Raw genomic sequence first — 24335 nt, forward strand, 5'->3', positions numbered from 1 at the left:
CTTATAACTTCAAGATAAATGCCTTCATCCACTATCCTGCGTAAGATACCATTGGCTAAGATGGGGTGGCCCAACACCTGAATAATCGGCTGAAACAGATCCTCCATTAGACGACCATCATGAACATGTCCCCCGACCCAATAGTCGGGGCCCAAAATGTCTACCACTGTGACTTTCTCCTGCTCATTGGACTTTTTAAACAACCACTCCACCTGTTCTTTGGGCATTTCCTCCAACCCGACGATCTTGCTGCATTTACAAACAATTCCTAGATGATTCGCCATTCTTCCGAGTGCTGAAAAAGAATCCCTGATTGATTCGATAAATACTATTCTCGGTGGACCTCCGTCAATGCTCCCCTTCCAATGAAGCTTGAGGTGATCCGGCTGACAGTAAAACTTGTGTACTGGCTATGAGGGAAACACCCTCTACCAACATCGTCAAAGCCATCTGAGATATCAATCAAGTGCATTTTGTCCATACCCTTATAGGATCTTTCATTCTGCAAACATATTATTTTCAATGAGTAGCAATTTCTAGGCATCTTGATGAACTGCTCAGGTGCCATGTGTTCCTATCGCCAAAGAGTCAATGTCCTGTTTACAACCTCCAATTCATACTTCACCAAAGTTTATCAATTTGCCACTACAATACCCTGGCAGCCGATGGGGACCAAAAGGTCATAGCCATGCTATCCGATCCCCTGTCAAAGATATCTTCTGTAGTCCTTCAAGCATTGTCCTTTGATATCCTCCATTGCAAAAATCATTTTTAGCACCCGAGCTAGCTAAAACACAAGCATTGCTTCACACACTCACCTCAACATCTATATAATCACACAGTCTACCAACCCCCCAAGATAGTTTCCCAATCAATGGCAAATCTGTAATTTGATAGACCTCAAACACTATGTGCAATTGTGTTACTAATACCATATCGCCTATCCTCAATGCACACTTCCTATCTCAGACAAGATCTCTGTTATTCGATTCCAGATCTTGGAATCCCACCTTTATCTGCAGCAAGGACCGAAAACAGACTGTATGACAATTCCTCCACATTAGACAATAGTTTTGGTCCATCAAAATCAATTCCACTATTTGCTAGCCAATTCATCACCGAGTTGTCCTCTCGATATATGTGTTTGAAAGAATATCTGTCTAGGCTATCACATAACCTTGGATCTTGGGATGACATGCCTCCAATTTACAATTCTTGAATTTCTGTTTGATTATCCCGTACAAGATAATTTGAGAGCTGCCTTCTACTTCTAAGGATCGAAATCCTCGGCCCACACTCCATTCCAATCCAACTAACAACCCTGTAATTTCTGTCATATTGTTTGTAGTGATTCCTAAGGAACCAAAATTTGCACTAACAAAATTACCAAATTCGTCCCTTATAATGGCACCATAGCCTGATTTACCAGGATTGTCACGGCTAGCCCCGTCAAAGTTAACCTTCAAGCTTCCAGCTGAGGGAGGAGTCCAAACTATACTTCCTCTATTCTGCTTCTTGTCGACAAACTTGTAACCACTGTTCTTCGTCAAATTCCACAGCCTTTCCATTTCTTTGTCCTAGGAAGAATAAGTGCAATACTTCCTTCCCACTACTTTGACATTTATAACTTCTTCAATGGCTACTTTGATTTTTGGGATTAGAAGCCCAAAAGATAGAGCTTCCTCATTGAACACCCTTCAATTTCTCTCCTTCCAAATATGCCATGCAAGCATGACCGGACTAACCACCCACAGAATGCTCCATTTTGATTTCTTATAGCAAGTAGGCCATGCCAATAAAAAACCTTTTAGTGATTGACTTCTCACCGATCCATACTGCAATTTATCCAATAGCCAATCCCAAACTCTTTTAGTGTATGAACACCAGAATAAGAGATGATCCACAGTCTCTTCATTCTCCTTACATAGCATACATACACTTGGACCTGCAATTCCAATTAGTTTCAACCTTTCCCCTATTAGTATATGACCATGCAATGATGTCCAAAGGAATGCCCCTGCCTTGGGCAGTACCATTTTGTGCTAGCACAATGGTGAAGGCCAATCCACATTATGTGCTCTGCTTCTAAGAATCTCGTATCCCAAGTTAACCTTATATTTACCAGATTTGGAACGCACACCATAATAAACAATCTACTTCTTTTTGGTAGATAATTTTTTTCTTTCTGCTCAAGATATCCTTCAATTTAATATAGTTTTCCATCTTCCATTCACCCATAATTTTCCACTCAATCCACTCAGCCTCCTTCTGCCCTTCCAAAATGTAATTAGCCACAAAAGGACCAACCAAAGCTTCCACTTTATTAATCGACACCGGATCTTCCATTTCCTCAGCTAAGGAAATGTCTCCATTCCAAGAATCCCTCCAAAATTTTGCCTTTCCATCGTTGCCAATTTTCCAAGTTAAATGCTCTATTATGATATTTCTGCTTTCCTAAATAAATTTCCAAATTGGAGATCCATTGATCAAGTTTGCCACAGTAAAAATCCTATCTGCTTCATTTGAGTCCAAATACTTTGCAGCCATGATCTTACACCAGGTTTTTTGAGGTTGCTCATACATCCTCCATGCTAACTTAGCACCTAGAGCCAAATTGTGCAAGTCCATTTTCCTTAGACCTGCTCCCCCATCCATTTTAATAAGATAGGCTATATCCCAATTTATGAGGGGAATTTTCTTTTTCTCATGCACCCCTTCCCATAAGAACTTTTTAAGCAAACTGTCTAGCTCTTTTGTAGCGTTATATGATAATATGATGCATGACATATGATATATAGGGATCGCTGAAAGAATATATTTAATCATTTGGATTCTCCCCGCCTGTGTTAACCATTTGTTCTTCCATGAAGATGCCTTTGCTTGACATTTATTAATCAATTCCTCCCACATTCTATTTTGGTATCTACCAGGATCTAGTTGCACTCCTAAATACTTTAGAGGAAAACTGCTAGTCGAAAATCCCAATATCTCACCAATTTTACTTTGCATCCTTACATTAGTATTAAAGAAATATATCATTGACTTATTAGTGTTCATGCTCCATCTCAACCCTTTTTCATAATCATTCAGTAACATCTTCATTACCTTAGCTTCCTTCTTAGTGGCTTCCCCAAAAAGAATTGTGCCATCGGCAAATTGAGAATCTGAAATTGGATCAATACTGTCATGGATGTGTACACCTTTCCACAATCTCATTTCTACAAGTTTTTTAATATTTCTTCCCAGAATTTCGGCCATTAATACAAACAAAAATGGAGACAAGGGGTCACCTTGTCTAAGACCATTCATGGCATGAAAAAAGCCATCTATAGATCCATTTACAATAATAGAATATGAAACAGAAGTAACACAATGCTTTATACAATTTATCCAACTAGAATCAAAACCAAATCTTTCAAGAACATAAAAGAGGAAGTACCAAATCACCCAATCATATGCCTTACTGACATCTAATTTGACCACCATCCCCTACATCTTGCTCCTTTTCATCGAATGCATGGTTTTAGCAACTGTGATTATACTATCAGCAATTTCTCTACCAGGGGTAAATCCATGTTGCTGTGGAGACACTAGCTTGTCCAAAACAAGCTTCAGCCTATTAACCATTACCTTAGATATTATTTTGTATAATGAATTACACAGAGATATAGGCCTATAATCAGCAATGCTCAAACAACTTTTCTTTTTTGGGATCAGAGTTATAAGCGTGTTGTTCACTTCTTTCATGAATTTGCCTTTCCTATGAAATTCCTCCACCACCAACCATATGTCCTCACCCATGAACTTCCAACACTCCAGATAAAATTCCATGGTCACCCCATCTTGTCCAGGAGCCTTATGCAGATGTAATGCAAATCTAGCCTTTTTAACTTCATCTTTTGTGATTGGAGACATTAGTATAGCATTATCCTCCTCTGTAATCTTCTTGTCAATAATATCCAGCAGATATCCAACAAATTCATCGCTCTCCCACTATAGATCCCAAAAATTTCTCAAAATATTTTACTGCTATGCATTCCTACTCCTCTGCTTTACCAACCAATCTACCCAAATCATCTGTCAAATGATTAATTATGTTTTTGTTCCTCTTTTCTTTTAATGAAGCATGAAAGAATTTTGAATTTGAATCTCCAGCTTCGATCCATAATTCTCTGGATTTGTCCCGCCAAAACATTTCTTCTCTCAGAAGAATCTTTGCCGATTCCGCTTTAAGAGAATTCTCAGTATTAAATTCTTCATTTGACATCCCCCTCTCAATCACCAAGTTATTGAGCCTATCAAGTTCCACTTCCACCCTCATTTTCTCTGAAAAAATATTCTTGAAGGATTCCACATTCCATATTTTAATCTTGTTCCTCAGATATTTCATCTTCTTAACAAAACAATAGCTTGGAGTATTTTATAATCTATACATTCTTCCCACCACTTCTCAATGTTTTTTCCGAAGTTTATATCTCTCCACCACATACTCAAGAATTTAAAATTCCCTTTCACCTTTGCCATTGATGTGATATAGTTCAACTGAATCAGGAAGTGATCTGAGAGTGTTAAGGGCAGAATTGTTGTCTCCCAGTCAAACTGTCCTCTAATCCAATATGTTCCAATGAATATTCTGTCCAATCTCTCCGAAATTCTGTTAAAATTCGCCCTCCTATTAGTCCATGTAAATTTTCCTGATTTAGGGATAACATCGAAAAGGTTATTATCTGTCACAAAATCTTGGAAATATTCCATCACACGGGCATTCATTCTTAAACCTCCTATTTTTTCTTCGTTATTGAGTATGGTGTTGAAATCTCCTGCCACTATCACTTTCTCTGAATCAACCATTCTAATTTGTTCTGAGATTTCTTTCCAAACCCTTTTCTTTTCTTCTATCTTGGTCGGACCATAAACTTTGAACAAAGAAAATATCATATCTTCCTGCAAAACTCTTACTTTACATTGCATCCAATTTTCTTGCTTGGAGATTGAAAAAACTGAAACTTTATCTGGGTTCCATAGAAGCACCAATCCACCCACGGACCCATTCGCCTCCTAAAAATTACCATCCCACATCCTACTAAAAGATTTGAAAAAGGATGCTTTTTCTGCATTTATCTTGGTCTCTTGCAACATTATAATATCACCTAAAATTCTTTGTATTGCCCTCTTGACCAAGCATTTTTTGTCAGGGACAAATAGACCCCTGACATTCCATGTTGTTATCTTCATTGTTTATGAAGGGAGATTCCTTATCCCTTGGTTTTCTTTATGAATTCCATCACACCAATTATTCCTTTCTCTTTTGCTCTGTCCTCTTTTTTTGTTTATTGCTTCTTTTGCCCCTTACTCCTTTTGCTTTCCCCAATAGAACATTTGCCGATTGGCTGATGCATCTAGGGTCAATGTTATCCAATTCATCAGTTTGAAATGGTTCATCATTTGAACCCCTTTTGTAATCAAATTTAGTATCTGACAACCCTTTTTCTCTAGAAGATGTGCCTCTACAATCCTCCTCTGCATTGTTTCTACTGCCATTTATGTTTACTTTTATAGATTCAAAATTGTTTTCCTTTCCCATCATCTCACCATCTTTCTCTATTGCTATCTCTATATTATCCATCCTATTCTCCTTGTCACCTTCATCTACCATTAGTAGTATTTCCGATTCTTTTCTTTCTTTCATATGTGTCTGTTCATCTTCCTTATTTTTTTCCTTTCCTTGAGACTCAACCATTTTCTTTCTTTCCTCTAATTTTCTTCTCCATGTCTGTGTTGGTTTTCTAGGAACATTTCTTGCCTTTCTGACATACATCTTGCATTCCTTCTCACCGTGGAATTTTCTACCACATCTAGGGCATCTTACTAAATTTTTTTCTATCTCCACTTTTTGAATCCATTCCCCGCATTCAGATACCAAGGTTATGCTCTCAGGAATACTTTTAACTACTACAATTCTCATTTGGGTACTTTTGCAAATGTCTTCTTCATCATCAAAATCTGTTTCCAACAATGTGCCCAATGTTCTACCAATTTTCTCCCATAGTTCCTCACTCCAATATTCTAGTAGAAGGTTATATAGACATATCCATACCGGCTCAGAATAACCTGCCAATGGAGTTGGGTCGAAATGAGGCATCCATGGTTGAATGTATATCGCATGTGTATTGACAAACCAGTTCCTATTAGTGAGCGCATGATTTCTCTCCTCCTCTACTTCAAACAAAACTACAAAGAAACCCTTTGCAATAAATTTAACCACAATTCATTTTCCCCAATTGCATTTAACCCATTTTTTGATATCCTTTCTTGGCCAATTCAAACTGATAAATTTGGCGATTACCGCATACTCTTCATAGAGCACAACATCCTCCTTCAATTCCTTAGTGAAGTCTATTCGAATTTCCTCTGCATGCCCTCCCTTTCCACCATTAACAGGTAATGGCATTGCAGAGCACTTTTCTTAAGGTTAACTTGTTTATGGCTCTCTATTTTACTTGTAATGTGGAGGAAATAATTGATTTAAACTGGATAATGATTTATTTTAATTGTTAAAATCATTTTCTTGATTTATTGCCATTTTTTAATTTGGATGAGGATAATTAGAAATTAAATTAATTAAATTAAAAAAATAAAGATTTGTTTCCATTCTTGATTTTTGGAAGAAGATAATTAAGATTTTATTAAATGATAGAAATTTATTTAATTATGATGAAATAATTAGCTAATTACATAATTTAAAGAAATTATTCAGTTATGAGAAAAATGAAATTGAATTTAATTAAATAATAAATATTATTTAGTTAAAGTGGGATTGAACTATTCAAATAATAAATATTATTCAATTAATGTTAGGAAATGAATGATTAATGATGACATGATTTAAATGATTAGGAAAATAGAAAATTTGAATTAGAAGAATGACACTTGATCAATTAATCGATTAAGGCAGAAATGTTAGTTAGTGTGTTGAAGCATGGTGCAATTTTTGGGTGTCTACAACTCCTACTAAAAAGAAGAAACCAAGGAAGAAGCAACAAGCTAAGAGAGAAATGATAAAGTGATTGATGTGGATGAAGAAGAAGAAGTAGTAGAATAAGTAAAATATTTTAAATTAAAATGAAAAGAGAGGAAGACCAAACTGAATAATCCGAAAGAAAAATCAAAAAGTAAGGATAAAGGGAAAGGAAAATTGAAAATTGAGCCAAATAGGTCTAAGAAGACTCATCCAAGGTCTCCTAAGGAAGAGACCTTTAAAGTAGATGCAATCTTGAATGTAATAGAATATCATGGGGCACTAAAAAAACAAATCTATTACACCCAGATGTGCCAATATACAATCAATAGATTATTGAGCAAGCATTTGCAATGCAACCTTTAGTGACATTATTGAAAAACTTCCAAAGACCCTAGCTAAATTAATGGAAAGGACATGGGATGTAGTCAAATTAGAGGCCAAAATAAGAAAAAAAGTCATCAAATGGGTTGGCCCTACCTTGTTCAAAGAAGAAATTATAAAGTTGTTACATAGAGGCACACACGAAAACTAAGGACATAACATAGAATAAATACTCAATGAGTATAAGTGAAGAACATAAAGAAAGGATCCAAAAGGAAATATAAGTTAAGTTGACAAGACCTTAAAGGAAATGAATGAAGGAGAAAATATTTTAGATTAAAAAAATCTCATCATGACGATAGTGGCGTGGAACAAATTCCAAATATACAATATATTGACATATTTGTTTTTTATCCTCCTATGCTAGAGACCAAAGATAATGTTTAATAGACAAAGGAGACTCATCCTTCAAATATTTTTGATATTGTCTCTCTTACTATGGAGAAAAAAATGAGAAATATGTTCCTCCTCCTGATTTTATTGATCAAAATACAGAACAAAATTCTCTAGAAACAACCAAAAGTGCAGAGGAAACCAGTGTTGAAGTGAACCTTGATTTTGAAGGGAACAAGGATTTCAAAGGAGAAGAAGAAAAGAAGAAGGTTGATGTAGAAAATGTTGGTAAAAAGGAAAAATAAGAAAGAAATCTTGAGGATGTTATTGTAGAGAATGATCTGAATGTGATTACAAAGAAAGATAAGAAGCAAGATGCTTCCTCTTGTGGCACAAATGATGGAAAGGGATCATCTAGTTCTCATAAGAATCTGCTAGGTATTTAGATTTAGTTCAAGCCTATGGTAAGCCCACAATTATTATAGATGCTAGTTCATGAGGGATAGATTGATTCATCAAAAATTTCCCCTCTCCATAAGTTTTGGTTAGGGGAAATACTACATGCATATGCCGGAAAGGATTTTTTGAATGAACATGTAAAGAAAGCTAGTCTCATTGATGACATGTAGTTAAGATTATCCATGAGGGTCTACTAGAGGTTAATATTGATGCATCCCTAACTTTGGCAAAAAAATTAAAGTTATTAATAGATTCATTTAAGGATCATTCAACTCATATAGAGAAGAGAGTATAAGAGGAAGCTCTAAGAAGATTCAATGATAAAAGGATGACTAAGGTCTTTGACTGGTGTGCTAATGCACACATCACACTATAGAAGAACTTAAAGAAGTTTAAGGATGGTATTAATGATGCTATAGTAGTACATATTTTTTTGGTCTAAGATGGACATACCACACAAGAAGCATAAAAGGTTAAACTAACTCAATTGAGTCACAATTTTTCCATTTTACCAACACATATGAATTAGGAAAATATAATGATGGCTCCATTAGAGTTCATATAGATAAACTTCATGAACAATTAATTTATCTACAAGAGAAAAGAGATCAAATCAAAAAGCATTTTTTTTGCTAAGAGATGCAGTGGAGCCTAAGTTGGTCTCCTTGGTCAGCACTTTGGGAGATGAAAAGCAAGTAGAACAAAAGATAATAGTCTTGAATAGTATTGATGTTGTTGAGGATTTACACATACATTTTGAATGTCAAAACTAGATCCTCTCTTCTACACAACTACATGGGATACTGCTCTAGTCAAGCTCAAGATAAAATGTGAAATCATCTTGCCTTCCAAGAAGGAATAGTTAAGGTATGATTTGGTCATAGAGTTTTTGCAATAATTTTTGCATATAGTATCTATTTTTATGAGGGATATCCATCAAAGAGGGAGAATTTTTAATGAAATTTAATAAGGAGAGTATGTATAGCATCATTTATGTTCAAAATATATTTTGGCCTTTGTCCTTGATGTCAAAAGGAGAGAAAGTTTATATATTTTGAATGTGGAAGAGATATTGGTGAAAGGGGAAGAGTTTGTATATATAGATATCATGTTTCCATCAACAACAAAGGGAGAGTTTTTGTAAATATGTGTTTTCATTTATGTCAACTTGATGTCTGAAAGTATGTATTGTCACTAAGGAGATAATTGGAGTATGTGCAGAGGTCATCAATGTATTTGATGTTATGTGTATGTGTTCTATCTATTTGAGATAAGGTGTGCCAATGATCAAAGATGTAGAAGATAGTCTAGAGAATCATCTGATGAACTTGATTATATGTTGCACTCATCTTTGTTGAAGTATACATGTTTTGTGAGTTAGTACCATGTTGTTTAAGTTCAATATTATGTTTGGTTGCTTGAGGAAATTTATAGATATGTATAGAACAATTCATTTTCATGTATCTGGGTGATATTATTTTTCTCTGCTCTCTTTAGCCTTTCATGATTGGGTGTGTGGTTCTAGAATCAATATGTGCAATATGTTAGGTATCATTCTACCAATTTTTAAGTTTCAACTATTTGTGTAGATAAAGTTATAATTGGCTTCATGATTTGTTCATATTGTCTTCAAAACAATTTGGACACCTAATCTCCTTAGAAGTGCTCCCAATCTAGATGTGCTCCTTGATTGCTCAGGCATGGTTGAGATTCACTAGGGTAAATCCAACCTTCTACTCTAAAAATCCTCACAAGTTCTTGTAGGGGTTTTAGCAAGTGTTTTTGATGTTTTCCTAAGTCAATAATTTGGTTTTTAGTGAGGGGTTCATTCTTTTCCCCATCGCTCCTTCCTTTTCCTACTTTCGAGGCCTAGTAGCCCTAGAGCCCCAATTAGCCCTACCTAACCCGTTTTTGTGGATTTACTCCCAACTTCTCCAAAGACCCACACAAAATATTTGTTGATCAGGATACCCTTTTGGAATTACTTTCCAACTTCTGAATTTAGGAATCTCAGTATGACCGTACAGGTATGGAACCTAAGAAATGCTTATTTTAGATGGTTTTGGGCTTGTTTTGGTCTTTTTCAAAGGTTTAATGTATCTTCCTTGATCTGCCACACCTAAAAATTCACACATATGTTATTCCACACATCACTTGTTCATACCAAACACTATGCAACTTCAACCCTACTCTTTCCCACAAACACTTGCACAATCTCATTCATTTCCTAACCGGGTTATGACTGAGCTCACCTAGGAAATGATGCTCATTGGCCTTTCAATGAACTCCAAAGGAAAATAAAAGTTATATAAACTATAAAAAGGTTTCATGGCTTGATTCACAAGGGTTATTGAGAAGAAATCAAAGGACTTCAAGCTGGAACCATGTTTGGGCCTCTCAAACCCTTACTCAGGCCAAGAGCTTACAAAATGAGAAACTCAATTCAAACCTGAAAATAAACTAATAAAATTTATTCTTGAGCACTAAAAGAACATGAAAAAAACAATAATAAAGGTATAGAAATGCAGTCAATCCATTAAGTACGGATTGTTGCTCTAATTCTTGACAAAATGCAATGTAAAACTTCAAAATTGGTCTCAAAATGTATTCCAATCTAATCCAAGCATTGAACAACCTCATTAAATTTATTCTAAAATATTTTATATTAAATTTGTGGCCTAAATAACTCTCCATCAATTCCCTAACCAACCTTTTGCACAAAAATGCAAAAAGTTGATCAACGTTGCAAAAAGTTGTCAAGCAACTTTGACAACTTTTGCCAAAAAGTGCATTTTTACCTTTCATGCTTGGTTCTCTCCTTCAAACCATCTAATACAACTAAAAACCATTAAATTTACATGTCCCAATGTCAAACAAGTCTATTCAAGGCATTTTTTATCAAAATGCAAGATTTTGCCATTTTAGGCTTACAAGGGCTTACAAGCCAAAATTGAGAAAATGCATTGTCCTAAGGACATTCAACCTACCAAAACACTAAAAAAAAATATTAAGACCTAAGATAAAACTATTATTAACCACCCCAAACCAAACTATGAACAAACATGCCAAAATGTAGAAACTGGACTCAAAACTAGCTCAAAATTAGGTTCTCTTGCACCACTTTGTTTCACAATCTATCTATTTATTGTGCTTTAGTTGGGCCACTAGAAAGCTTAAAATTATACCATGATTATTGGTATGACCTTAAGGTTTTGGTAATATTATTATGACATTGTATTAGATTAGTGACAAGATTTTTATGGTTGTTGGTGCTTCGGTGCATGGTATTTTTCATAATGAATTCATGTAGCTGGTCCAGTCTACACAATGTTTACCCATTCAGTAATATTGTTACTTTGCAATAACACTTAATAATTTATATCTTCAAGATATATTTTAGGAAGGTTTTAAATGGTCTGCAATTCCTTGTTCTTGGTCTTCATAAAGTTTTGAGTCTATCCTTAATAGTAAAGAGGTTAAGAGTGAGCAGTATTGATAGTAGTATTGATAATTGTCCGACATGATATGCTCATTCACTTGTGGTTGATTCAGACCTATTTAATCAATTTTTAAGAATGTTTTATGATATTATTAAGCTTCAATAAAATGCTAGGATTATTTGTAACCTAATTTAATGGATGTATATGTTTGGAGTTGATCGATTCTAGGTCACATGTTTCATCTGTGAGGTCCAATTTGAGCTGATCTAAATAATGTTTCTAGATGGTATGAAATATATATAAGGAATAAAAAATCATTGTTGAATATGTAAAAGTTGATGTGAAGTTTTATGAAGTGTGAAATATAGCAACAAATTCTTAGATGATTATGAAGTGTGTTGAATTTGTATGGCAGAATGTTTTGGGCTACAAAGAGGAATGCACTATTGGCATTTGTCAGATGCTTCTTCTATATCAATTTAGATTATGTATGTTATTGTAATTTCATTTTAACTTTCTCTAGAGAAGTTATCTTCATATTTAAAGTATTATATCTTTCCCTAGGGTGGCGCACCTTAGCCTATAAGCCCACCTAGGGAGTAATGAGCTTCCTTAGCATTGAGCCTAAAATAAAATTTGTAAAAACTTGTTTCAAATATTGTGAGTTAATTCTCATGATGATTTTTCCCTCCTTAGGTTATCCATGCAAAAATCCTAGTATTCTTTTGTTATGGATGTTTTTCATACTTTACTTTTGTATATCTGAATTACAAGTTTTAAAGTTAATGTATGGTTAAAATTTGATTCGCCCCCTCCCCCTCTTAGCATCAAAGTGTGTTCAACATCACCCTCCAATTGACTAACATTACCATGGACATTTTTTAACATCTAAGACCAACCTATAGAGAAGTTTCCTAACAAGGAGATGGGAAACATTGAAAGTCTTTTTTTTTAATATATTTTACATATCATAAAATCTCATTTTCAGAAGTCCCTAGGGTGGAATTTGGGGTCCAAAATTTTATTGGTCCCTTCTAATATCACCTTCTTTGTACTATATTTTTACATGTCTTAAATGAGGTGTTCATTCTCGAAATCGAACAAAACAAAATCTTACACGAGATGCTTCATGTTTAAAACCAAATTCAACATTTATATATGCCTTATATGAGGTTACACATTCTGAAACCAGACAAAGTCTTACATGAGATGTTCCTGAAACCAAGCATATATTTGTCTTACACAGGGTATTCAGACTCGAAACCAATTAAAACAAAATCTTATACGAGATTCTTCATGCCCAAAATTAGACATATTTTCATTTTCATTTTATGTCTTATACAAATTTTTGCATGCTCAAAACTAAAGAAAACAAACTCTTATATAAGGTGCTTAACTCTTGAAACTAGACAATTGCATACAGAGCAAGATAAGTGGAACTAGAAAAACACAGTTGGACTATTCTGACTCTCTTCCCCAGCATGGATCACCTAGAAAAACATAGCTAGCTCATGCCATCCATTTTCCCCTATTCTTCTCTCCATGAGTTCATATCTTTGATATTTTTGGTTCATGGTTTGATGCATGCTCTTTCTCTTTTTATGTGATGGCTTGTGTTCTTGTGATGACATTTTAAGAATGATATTAGTGGTTGATATGTTTTGATTATCAAGGTCTCTTTGGCTATTTGACTTGAGGTTTTAGTTTTTAGTTGTTGTGTTGTGTCTTTTTCCTTTTGTCTTTGTTTGTCTTTTTGTTTTTTCTTGTTTTGTGTGCCCTTGCATGAGATTGTGTGAGTTAAGATCCTAATATTGGGGTCTTGGTTACTCTAAATTACTATTCTTATACTCCTTTTGATCTTGCTCCTAATTTCTACTCTCTCTCATCTTTCATCTACTTTACCGTGAGTATTCGAGTAGGATCATGCTCTCGCTGATGTGGGGGATAAATGTAGTTTGTAAATTGTCACTAGTCCAATTTACACCTCATGCTTGGGCTCCCACTTTAGTGTGTCCTAACCTCATCCACTCTCTAGGTCTAATTTGACCCCAATCTCTAGCTTTGAGGCCATGAACACTCATTAGTGGGTCCCATAGTGAGTTACCCTCCCCTTAACACCTTATCTTAGTCATGTTTGCAGAGGGACCAAGGCGTGGAACACCCTGGTCTAGACCATGGCACCCTAAAACACAATGGTCCCTCTCAATAGGGCTCAAATTTTAATTGGATCTCCCAACCAAAAATTGATCCACATGGCTACACATTACCATTGGAGGTTGGCCTAATCGGTAAATTACCTAGGGAACCCTATATAAAGATATTTTATCAACCTATTTTCATCCAAGCAATCTAAGACTCCATCTATCGTTTATCCCTAATATTCATGCATATGTGAAGCATTCATCATCAATAATTTTTAGAGATCTTGAAGGCTACATATTCATCATTCAAGCATTGTGGAGAAAAATTACATGAATCTTATGCAAGCATGTGTGTGTGATTAGGGTTTTTCATTTTCATGTGTTTGTCATACCATAACTTTCAACATTTGTGATTACATTCAAAGAGAATTGCATCATCGTCAACAATTAAAGATTCGAGGTATGTGTTGATCAATAAAATTTCTTCTATGAAAATGGCCTTATGGTAAACTCAGTGATGGGGGACCCACACATGTTCATTGAGTGGCCTCTAGGATTTTAGAAGTTGACTCTTCATACATGGGAGGAGAAAAGGGGAAGAAGGAAAATATTAAAACAAAGCTACTCTATAGCAATGCGCTGAAATATTTTAGTACACTGTAAGCACAGAGAAACTTCACATACGTGCAACTTTGTGGCCCATTCAACAATCTACATGCCCAGAAAATCAAGAATGAAATATAAACAACAACTCATTTAACATAATGCAACAAATACCATTCATCTACCAGATAACAAGTTCAAAGGACAATGTTTAATTCGTAGAGTCTCATAGTATATATTCCAGAAGTCATATAGAATTATAAGATGCACAGGAAAATATTCATGCAAATTGAAAATAATGATCACATAGGCCAAAGGCATAATCTGATTATCATAGTTTCAAGAATACAATCACAAATTAAAGGCATAATTAACCAAGCGAATGTCTATATTTTTTCTCTAAAATTTTTAACCCTTTTAAAAGAAAAAAGAAATTCTTATATAATCATAAACCAATAGCCTAGCAGAGAAAACTGAGAGAGTATAAAACCATAAGCACCACTGGCAGTATCATTAGCAACTATGAAACAACCTGATGAGGAGCTAGATAACAACTTTGGCTTTTAGCCCAACCGCCATAGAATCCTCTAACGATCAGATCAAAATGGGGAGAACCTGTGACCATTGTCGAACCACATATTGTTGGTGAAAAATGCCCCATCATCTCAAAATGAACACCAAGGTCACCCAGAGATCTTTATAAGCAAAATGTGGTGGAAGGAGGGAGCAACCTGGGAAATTAACAAAACTACACAAGGCACCTTGTGAGGAACTACCACGTTACAAAATGCAAAAATACCTTTTAAAGTGCATACCCACCGAAAGAGAGAAAAAAATGACCCATCACAGATCAATCTCTCATAGTTTCTTGACAAAGGGAAAAAAAAATCTCAAACAACTTGAGCTATGCTGCCACATGGAAGATGCGAGGATTAAAAATTAAAACTTAGGTCGAGGAAAAATAAAAAGCAACTCCTCGAAAGGGGCATGGTGGACGAAAGTCTACATTTCTTGGTGACTTCTAAGAAAATCTCACCTGTGGGATGTCAATATCTAAAATCCTGGTTAGTGGACCAAACCTATGCCCCTGGCTTGAAAATATCATCAAAAATCTACTACAGGGAAGACCAATCATCTTTGGACGGAATAGCTTGAGCCTTGAGAGCCTAAAAATTTTGATCTACTTCGCTGACATCTTTGAAAGGAATCAATTCTGACCCTTTATGAGTTAACTCAAGCATGGTGAGGAGTTTGGTCAAAGGATGAAATAAAGTCTCAAACTCATCCACCCCAGGAGGGTTTCTTAGAGCTTGTAGGGATGGCTGATCTTGTTGATTCTATTCAATCAAGCTTGAGAGCTACTCAGCTTCCATGACTAAACCATTTGGAAAAAAAGGGTAGGGTAGGCTGAGTTGTACGAAATCTTCAAGGTGCTATGGAACAAAGATGATGGATTCATTTAAAGGTGACAGACTTGAAGCACCTTGCTTCACCATCTTGCTGAATTAATTCTTCAAAATCTATGATTCCCACTGCAATTAACTCTTGGGAAGAAGCAACATAAAGCCAATTGACTAACTTCTGAGCCTTAGAGACTTTAGGGGCCACCACCTGCATGGCATGCTCAATGAAAGGTTCAATCTTAGCACACAAACCACATGAAACTATTAAGAACCTCAGAGCCAATTCCAGGAAGGAAATAAATTGCTTTATCTTTTCCCAATACACATGATGAAGCCCCTGCACTAGATAGGTGAAGTCTGCGGGGGAGAACGTTGGGAATCCGATGGTTTTTAAAGTAGTTCCATCTCAGCCTCTTTGGATTCCAACCTCTCATGCATTTATTTCAAATCCTTTGCTTGTTTCATTACCTGATGTTACAACATTATTATTCTAGTCTGCTTATCGTGCATTTCTTTCTGTAGTCGGTTGTTTTTTGCCTTAGAATCATCAAGCTCCTGAGTGGATTGAGCCTGCAAACTCTATAGGTCTTGCAAATCTTTATCTTTTGGAGCTCTTTCTACTATGAGAAGGTTTTGAATTCTAACCAATTCTCAATGCTCTTTTTCTTTCTCTACAATAGCTTCCTGCAATTGGGCTTGAACCTGAGCCATATCTGAAGAAGTGGTTGGTATGTGAAATAATTCTTGCATTTTATCATATAATTCTTTGTTTACCTATGTTTCTAATAGACTGCTCCAATCATAGTTGAGCCTCATAGAACTTTCACACATTCTAGAGCTTGTATTTCTCACTCTTTTCTTGAAGTATCGTAGATTACAGATTAGTAATCTTCATTTCTCTAGCCCTTCCTTTATTTTAGTAGTATCTCATTTGTAGCTTTCACTCTTTCTAGCTCAATTGTAAGCTTCTCCAGGCAACGAGTACACTTCAAATAGTATGAGGAGACCACCTTTTGTGACTCCTCCATGATTTCCACCTTGTCCTATGGTTGGGCTCTGCTTAGATCAATGCTAATGGAATGCATATAATAATTTTTGTGCCGCATTTGATTGAATAGCTTGACAAAATTTGGTGTCATTGCCGCAAACAAAAAATTTCGTGGATCTTCTCTGAAGATGGTATGGATGCAAGAATTTGTGGGCTTTTGGGAATCTTTAACCTTCCTTTTATGTGCCCTCTGAGCTCGGGCGATCTTGGCTAAACTCGCATACTACATGAATTATGATGGGGAAGGTATCATTTTCCCTATAAAAGGAGCTCCTGGAGGTGGGATGAAAGGAACAAGAGTCATGCTAGCTTGAAGCTGGGTTGGAGTGGTTAAGGAGAGGGTGTTTTGGAAAAAAGGAGGGATCTTGAGGATAACACCGATAGATGAGGAGAACAACCCAATACTAGATGAAGCGTCAGGTGTATGACTCGCAAACCCAAGAACACACAATATAGGAGATATCTCAATTGACTGGAATGGCATCTGAATAGGGTGGGTTAGGCTAACTGTAGTGCCAAAAGTGGCAACGCTAGGTGGGGAAGACATAGACAGACTAGCGGAGACTGAGATTGATTAAGTCTGCGAAGATGACACGGATAACATGACTGTCTTGAGATTACTTAACACAATAGTAGGTTGGGTCGAAGGTGATGCCAACACAAAAAATAGAGAATGAGAAGAAAGAAGAGGGGGAGAAAATAGTACCTACACTAGAGATGTTGTTGATGCAAGTGAGGATTGCATTGATACAGGAACCTGAGCCTGAGAACTCTCAGGAACACTAGAAGTGCATTGGGGTTTGACTTGATCACTTTCTCGATGCCTAAGATCAATGCCTTTCGACAAGCTTCTTTATAGAGTGAAAAGTGATCTCAAGCACAGGGACTGGAGCAATGATCTTTATTTGTTTTCCCTTTCCTCTAGGTGCATCAATTATTTCTACAACTCCTTCATCAGTTCCACTCGGAGGAGGACCATAATATTCTTCAGTGTCGCTATTATATTTCCACCATTCTTCTTCAAAAGTCTCATCACTAGGGAGATTTACCAATCCCTAACTTTGGTTTCTTTTATCTCTTGCTGATATACCCAAAAGTTATGCCTCTTGTCCTTAGACCAACCATCTTCCTTAATTCTTTTGTATAAAGGGAGTGATAGTTTCTTAGTTGGATCATACTTTACTTTACCCTATAGAAGGATAACCAAGGTGGTCTTTATTCCTTGGGGATGAGATGTAAATTTATGTATAATGTTGAACTATCCTCTTGAATATTTCTCCATGAATCTCAGGTAGGGTCACACGGTACATGCATTATAGGATTCTTTCTCAAGGCGAGGCATCCATCTGGGTCATAACTCCATTTTTCATTAACAACAACAAAGCCTACTTGAACCAACTTTGAGGTAAGCACACCCTCTACACTAAGTCTTTTAGAGACAAAAATGGGTCCAATTATCCTATTGTCCTTGAATATGGTAACCCCATGCCTCCCTGTACCCATGCATTTCTCAAGAATGACCAACTATCTAAATATCTCTAGGGCCAAAGTGTGATCTATAATGAACTATGTGAGGCAAAAAGGCTCCTCAGTGAACCCATTAGTTTTGATGAAAGAAAAGTCTGGCCCTAGATATCAATCACATGGGAGAAAACTGGATGTCATCCAGGAAAATTGCATTTTTGAAAAATGGATGATTGAATCTGTTAACATTTGTATGAAGATGGCATTAATGATATGTTATGTTGTCATTGATGTCAATTAACCGATAATGATATTGTTGATATTGTTGTAATATTGTGACTATAACCGGTAGGTGTTGGCATTTTTGATGTTTATGTTGTGATTGTCATTGATGGACACACACTTGCATTAAGATCCTCTTTATATGTATGAGTTAGAGCACAACCGATATTTGTTTCAACCGGTATGTTGTAGGTATGTTGTATTATAGTCATTAGACTATTGATGTTTTGCAGAATGTGTTTACCAGTTGAAAGCGACATGTTGATCTCAAGTGGTACGAGGGATTAAAGTTGCATAACACATTTCTACCAGTCTTCATTTTTGTCAAACCGACAACCAACTTTTTGTATGAACCGGTAACACTCTGTGATGAGTTACCAACCGACATTTTGTGATGAGTTACCAATCCACCGATTGTTTGATGGTGCTGACACACTGGTGGTGCTTCTTGTGTCGTGTTACTGAGTATGTCTAGATTCATTGAACCTAGAAAATTGAAATGTAATCCTATTGGACCGACATGAAATTAGATTCCTTCAAAAGGACATCATGTCTAGGGTTTTAGGTTGTTACTGTAAGGGTTTATGATGTTGCTAGGGTTTAAGGTGGTTGAGGAGTTGAAAAGAATATGAATGTGTAGAAGAGTGAAGTAATGCAGGAGTGCATTAAGAATGAGATATCAAGGATCTAACTGAGCAGTCCATGCTATTAGATAGATCAAACACTTGTTGATTACTCACATCTTTGACAAGTCTATAGCCCTTAACCAGGTAGGCCCAAAAGCCTTTTGTAAAATCCTCTAACAAGGTGGTTCACCTCTATGAATCTAAAATCCTGTAGCAAGGTAGTCCTTGATCGGACTTATCTCCTAACAGAGATTGAGATTCCTAACAGGATCTATTTTGGTGAAGAACATTGTAAGACCTTAACCGGTCTAGTTTCTATTCTGTAGATAGTGACTTGTGAGTTCCATCTCACCGTGGTTTTTCCTGTTTGGGTTTCCATGTCAAATATCTTGTGTTATGGTTGTATTACTTTTGTGGTTGAATGCTTTATTTGCATTTTGGTTTGCATATGTGATAACCAGTGTGTCTGTTAAACTGTTTTACTGGTGTAGACACCTAAAAATGGTCAACGCTTGTGGGATCATATTTTAACATTGGCGCATTGCCTCAATTTAGAGTTTTTGCGTCGCATTAACATTTCTCCTATGTTACGCTCTTGGTCTTTATCATTTGCGAGCATCGAGTCTTTCTTCTGCATTCTTCATTTGTCTCGCTTTCGAATTTGGTCTTGTCGATAACAATCTTTAATCATGATTTTGGTTGATCTTGTCAATCTCTTATCAACTTGTCAATCTCATCAATTTTGTGATCGATTTGTCATCGATCCTTGTCCTCTTCAATCATGTCAATTTGGATCAATTTGTCATTGTTCCTCGGTGCATTTATCAATCAAATCATTTATTAATTCAAAATCATGATCGAATCGGCATTAATTATCTTTTGTCAAGACCTAATTGTCATTCTTGCATGGCTAATTCATCTTCTAAGGTTTTATGATTTATTCATTTAACCTAATTTGTCATTTCTTCCTCTAGGTTAAATAATTTATTTATTTATCCTAAGTCTTCTCATCGCAATTAAATATTTATTTAATTGGGTAACTTATTCCTCTTGTTGTGAATTAATTAATAAATGACAAATTATTAATTAATTTACCTAATTTTTTAATTTTCCATCATTTCTAATTTTCCTATTTTCTAATTTCCTAATTTTCATCATTTCTAATTCCTAATTTCCACCTATTTTCTAATTTGTCAAATTTAATTTCCACCTAATTAATTTCTCTCTAGTTCTCCCTATTTTTGTGCTTCGGTGGAAGCATGAATTTCTCATGCGTCATATTTTTGACATAGCAAGATGTCATAAGCCTCTAGTCCTCTAAGCTTTGCATTGGCAATATGTCATAATTCATGACATAGAAGGTGTCATAACCTTCTTCTTTTCACTCAATTGTGCCATTTTTGAAATTAATTGCTTCTAATATCCATTTCATGCTAAATTTGATCCTATCTCCAATTTATCTATAAATTGGATGATCTTCATCAATCAAGGCTAATTGGTAATCACTTTTGCAATCACATAATCATAGAATCAGATAATGAGAAATAATCACTTCTTCTAGTACTCTTGTGCCAATATCAATCTTGCTTTCACATTAGGTTTGTGCACTTGAAGGTGAGATCCACAAACAAAGGCTATTTGGAGAAGAAAGAAGGATAATGGAGCCGCATGAAGAAGCATTCAAATCTACCATTGGTTTGCATATGTCTTTAATTTTGAATGTTTTGATTTCATGTCTCTATTGAGTGTGCTTAGGATAGATTCATTGCATTCTAGCTTTTGTGATTAGGCTAAATTAGTTTTTATATGTTTTGATGATTTCCTATTTCCTAACGTACAACTGGTTTATCTTTAGACTGTTTAAGTGTTTAAGTATAGTGTTTTTCGGTATACTAATTCACCCCCCCTCTTAGTATTCATCAATTGGTATCAGAGCCTACCTTTCTATAAGTTTAACCACTTGGAAAGAGATATGAGGGAATACACCTTGAGGGAACTTACTCAATGGCTCACTTAGTCTGAGAAAGCCTATGATGATCTTATGGTCAAATACAAGGCATCTCAAGCAAAAAGGAGAGAATATGCAAAAAAGCTGATGGAGTTGTCTGGAAATAGTTCTGCAGATGAAGCAGATATGGAAGCCCTAATTGCAAAAGTAAATAAGCTAAATGAATCAAACTCCAACTTGAGAAAGGAGTTGGAAGGACTGACTAACCGGATGTGTCAAGAGCTTGAGAACCAAAGAAAAACTAAAGACCTAGTGAAAGAAAGAGATTTTGAGATCTCCAAGTTGAAACAAGAGATGAGTGCCCTAAATGCTCAACTCCATGCAAGCAAGGTGGAAAAGGAAGACATGCAAGGAGAACTGAACATTGCCATCTCTAAGAATGAAAACCTGTTGGAAACAAATGCTGCTATTTCCAAAGAACTCTCTGAGTCAAAGGAAATACTTGCTAAGTTCAGCAAAAGTACTATCAAGCTAGAGCAAAAGCTTGAGTCAGCTAGACCAGTAAAGAATACCAATGGACTTGGTTTCTCTGGACATGAGGAAGGAGAATCCACAGGAACAAATGCTGAAGCATCAAAGAAGCAACCAACATTCAAAGGAAAAGGTTCAAACCTATTTTCTTTAACTATCTTAAAGAAGGACACATCACCAATGTATGTAGGAGCAAAGCCTACAATAATTTTCCTTACTTTATTAACAGTGTACCTAGATCCAATAAGTTCAATAGTCATTGTTATGCATGCAACAAGTATGGGCATAGAGCATTTGAATGTAGGTCTATCATGAATGACATTGGAAGATATCCTCAGAGGACCCAAGGAGTTGGTCCTAAACCTTTTGTGAACCGTAATCACAACCGGTTTAATATCTTCAATCATTAGCCAAGAAGCGGTGACTATCAAGCGACAATCGGATGGAGAGCAAATTGTATGATCTGTCATGGTCATGGTCACACTACTGCAACATGTAGAAGGAAGAATGGAAACATGAACAATGGACCTTGGAGAGCACCTGGATTGGTTTGCTATCACTGCAACAAACCGGGTCCATTTGCAAGATTCTGCAGAAGCAGAAAGAGTATATCTGATGATATACCAGTCACTCCGGAAAGAGGAATTGATGTTGAAATAGTTCAAGCGAACATGAAAAAAACTTGGAAGAGGAAACCAGTAATGTTGGAAGAGGAACCGGTTTCTGCACCTAGTGTGGATATATCAGAACTGGAAAACTAAGCTTCAAAAAGCTTAGGGGGAGCAAACGGCAAAATGTTTTCAAACCCCTGGTTTATACTGACAAAAGACGTTATCCAGTATATGATACTTGTCACTTGGTAGAAGACCAGAAATGGTAAAAAGGAAAATTAGGGTTTATGCCCTAATGGAGGAGCATTAATGATGGTAGGTGAGGACTATGTTTAAAAGCATTTTTGAAATCATTTCTCACTATCAGTTTTTGAGAAAAAAAAAAAATTTCAAAGAGCAAAGCGACGAAAAGGCGATTTGAACAGAGACTTGGAGAAATTGAGAAACTACGAAGGAGATCCAAATTCAAATAGTAATTGGTCAAGTGGAGAACACAAAGCAGTGATTCAGCTACCGATGAAGTGAGGAGTGAAGGAGAATCGGAAAGCCCTAAATTCGCGTGTTTTAAAAAGGTATTTCTTGAGCTCTTAAAATTTCTATAATGGCTTCCACATCTCATACCAATTCTAGTGCATCTATTGATTCTGAAAGCTTTATTCAACGGAAGTCAAAGTATAATGCCTTATCACAAGTTCCAGCTAGAGTGATAGTAGAAGAGGGAATTTCTGACTACATAGATTGCAAGATTGAAGACCTAGGGTCTCTAGCCATCCACTCCCAACTAGGTCTATTTTGTGGAAAGGATATGAAAATCAAACCGAAGTATAGTATCTTGGAGAAGAAGAAACTCCATAATGTTGTATACTTCTTGGAAGACTTTACAAAGGATCATATAAGGATCATTTTGAGCAAAGTCCATGGTGACAAAATGTACCTGGAGAGGACGCATGATATCACACCGCAGGCAATCCATGCAGTCACTGGTTTCTTCAATAAAGGGGAAGTACCAGCTAAGGACTGTTAGCAAAACTGAAATGTCCAAGCTAACCGGTTCAGTGAGTGACTCACATGACATGACAGTCAATTCAATCAAGGATGATCTAGTGAAGTATGCATGTATGGTGATTGGATACCGAACATTCTCAGCCAGCAAGGTTAACTCTGTATTTGTTGCAGCGGTAAATGCCGCTTACTAGATGATAAAGGAGGATGCATCATTTGACCTATGGACTGGTATGCAGAGGCAACTCCTATTGAACCTAAAATCAATCAAACAAGATAATGCACTAACGTTCAAGTTTGGACAACTAGTTTGGGTTGTTCTTTTACTTTCAAAGATACTTCCCAGGAGTGGGAGACATTCAGTGGTCTGCGGACCAACCAGTTACCAAACAAATAAAGGAAAGTTTGCAAGCAATGGGAACCAGTTATCTTGAAGTTCTGAACAAGTATTTTGATGAGTTTAGACGAAAAATGAGCCAAAGGATGAGGATCTCAGGTGATATCGTCAAGAAATATGAAGATGACATTTGTTTCACCATCCAGGTGGACAAATGCATAATGGAGGCTGTTGAGCCTAGAATGGAAGAAGTAGAGCCAATGGGCTATGAGGCGATGTACAACATGTTGGAAGGGTATGCATCTACCCTTATTGCCTCACTGCTTGATCCTAAGGTGAAGAGAACCGACACCTACCTAGAGAGGATAGCACCAGCTAAGGAACCACCAACAGTGAAAGAGAAAGAACTGGCAGTGAAGAAGGCAAAGGCAGTGCCTGCAGCATCAACACTGGTTACTACTGCAACTCCAAGAGTGACCAAGTGGTCACCAACCAAAAAGAAACTAGAAGCAACACCAGCTAAAGTCTTCGAGAGGAAAAGGAAGACAAAAAGCAACTCTCCAGACTCAGAAGAAACTGTTTATGAGGAGCAGCCCAAGAAGGCGAGACAGACAAGAAAGAAAACAAAGAGTGAACTGACATCATTAGCACTGGCAAATATAGATATCTCCTCCTACAAACCTTTGATGCATTGCCAAAGAACTA

General features: G+C 36.2%; 1 protein-coding gene across 1 annotated transcript; it reads right to left on the reverse strand.

The window, feature by feature from the left end:
* Positions 1 to 328: 328 nt before the first annotated feature.
* Positions 329 to 1568, reverse strand: LOC131069055 (uncharacterized). The gene is made up of 2 exons (XM_058004373.1): positions 1200 to 1568; positions 329 to 502 (listed from the first exon to the last, which is right to left on the reverse strand). Exons 1-2 carry the CDS (start codon positions 1566 to 1568, stop codon positions 329 to 331), a joined length of 543 nt encoding a protein of 180 aa, XP_057860356.1.
* Between the last annotated feature and the right edge of the window lie 22767 nt (positions 1569 to 24335).

The sequence above is a fragment of the Cryptomeria japonica genome, chromosome 4 (genome assembly GCF_030272615.1).
Source record: "Cryptomeria japonica chromosome 4, Sugi_1.0, whole genome shotgun sequence".
Lineage (NCBI taxonomy): Eukaryota > Viridiplantae > Streptophyta > Pinopsida > Cupressales > Cupressaceae > Cryptomeria > Cryptomeria japonica.

Coding starts and splice junctions, on each gene's coding strand:
- LOC131069055 (XM_058004373.1), bottom strand. CDS start 1,568: ATGGAAAGGCTGTGGAATTTGACGAAGAACAGTGGTTACAAGTTTGTC. Junction 503..1,199: donor TCAAGAATTGTAAATTGGAG/GCATGTCATCCC, acceptor ATATGTTTGCAG/AATGAAAGATCCTATAAGGG.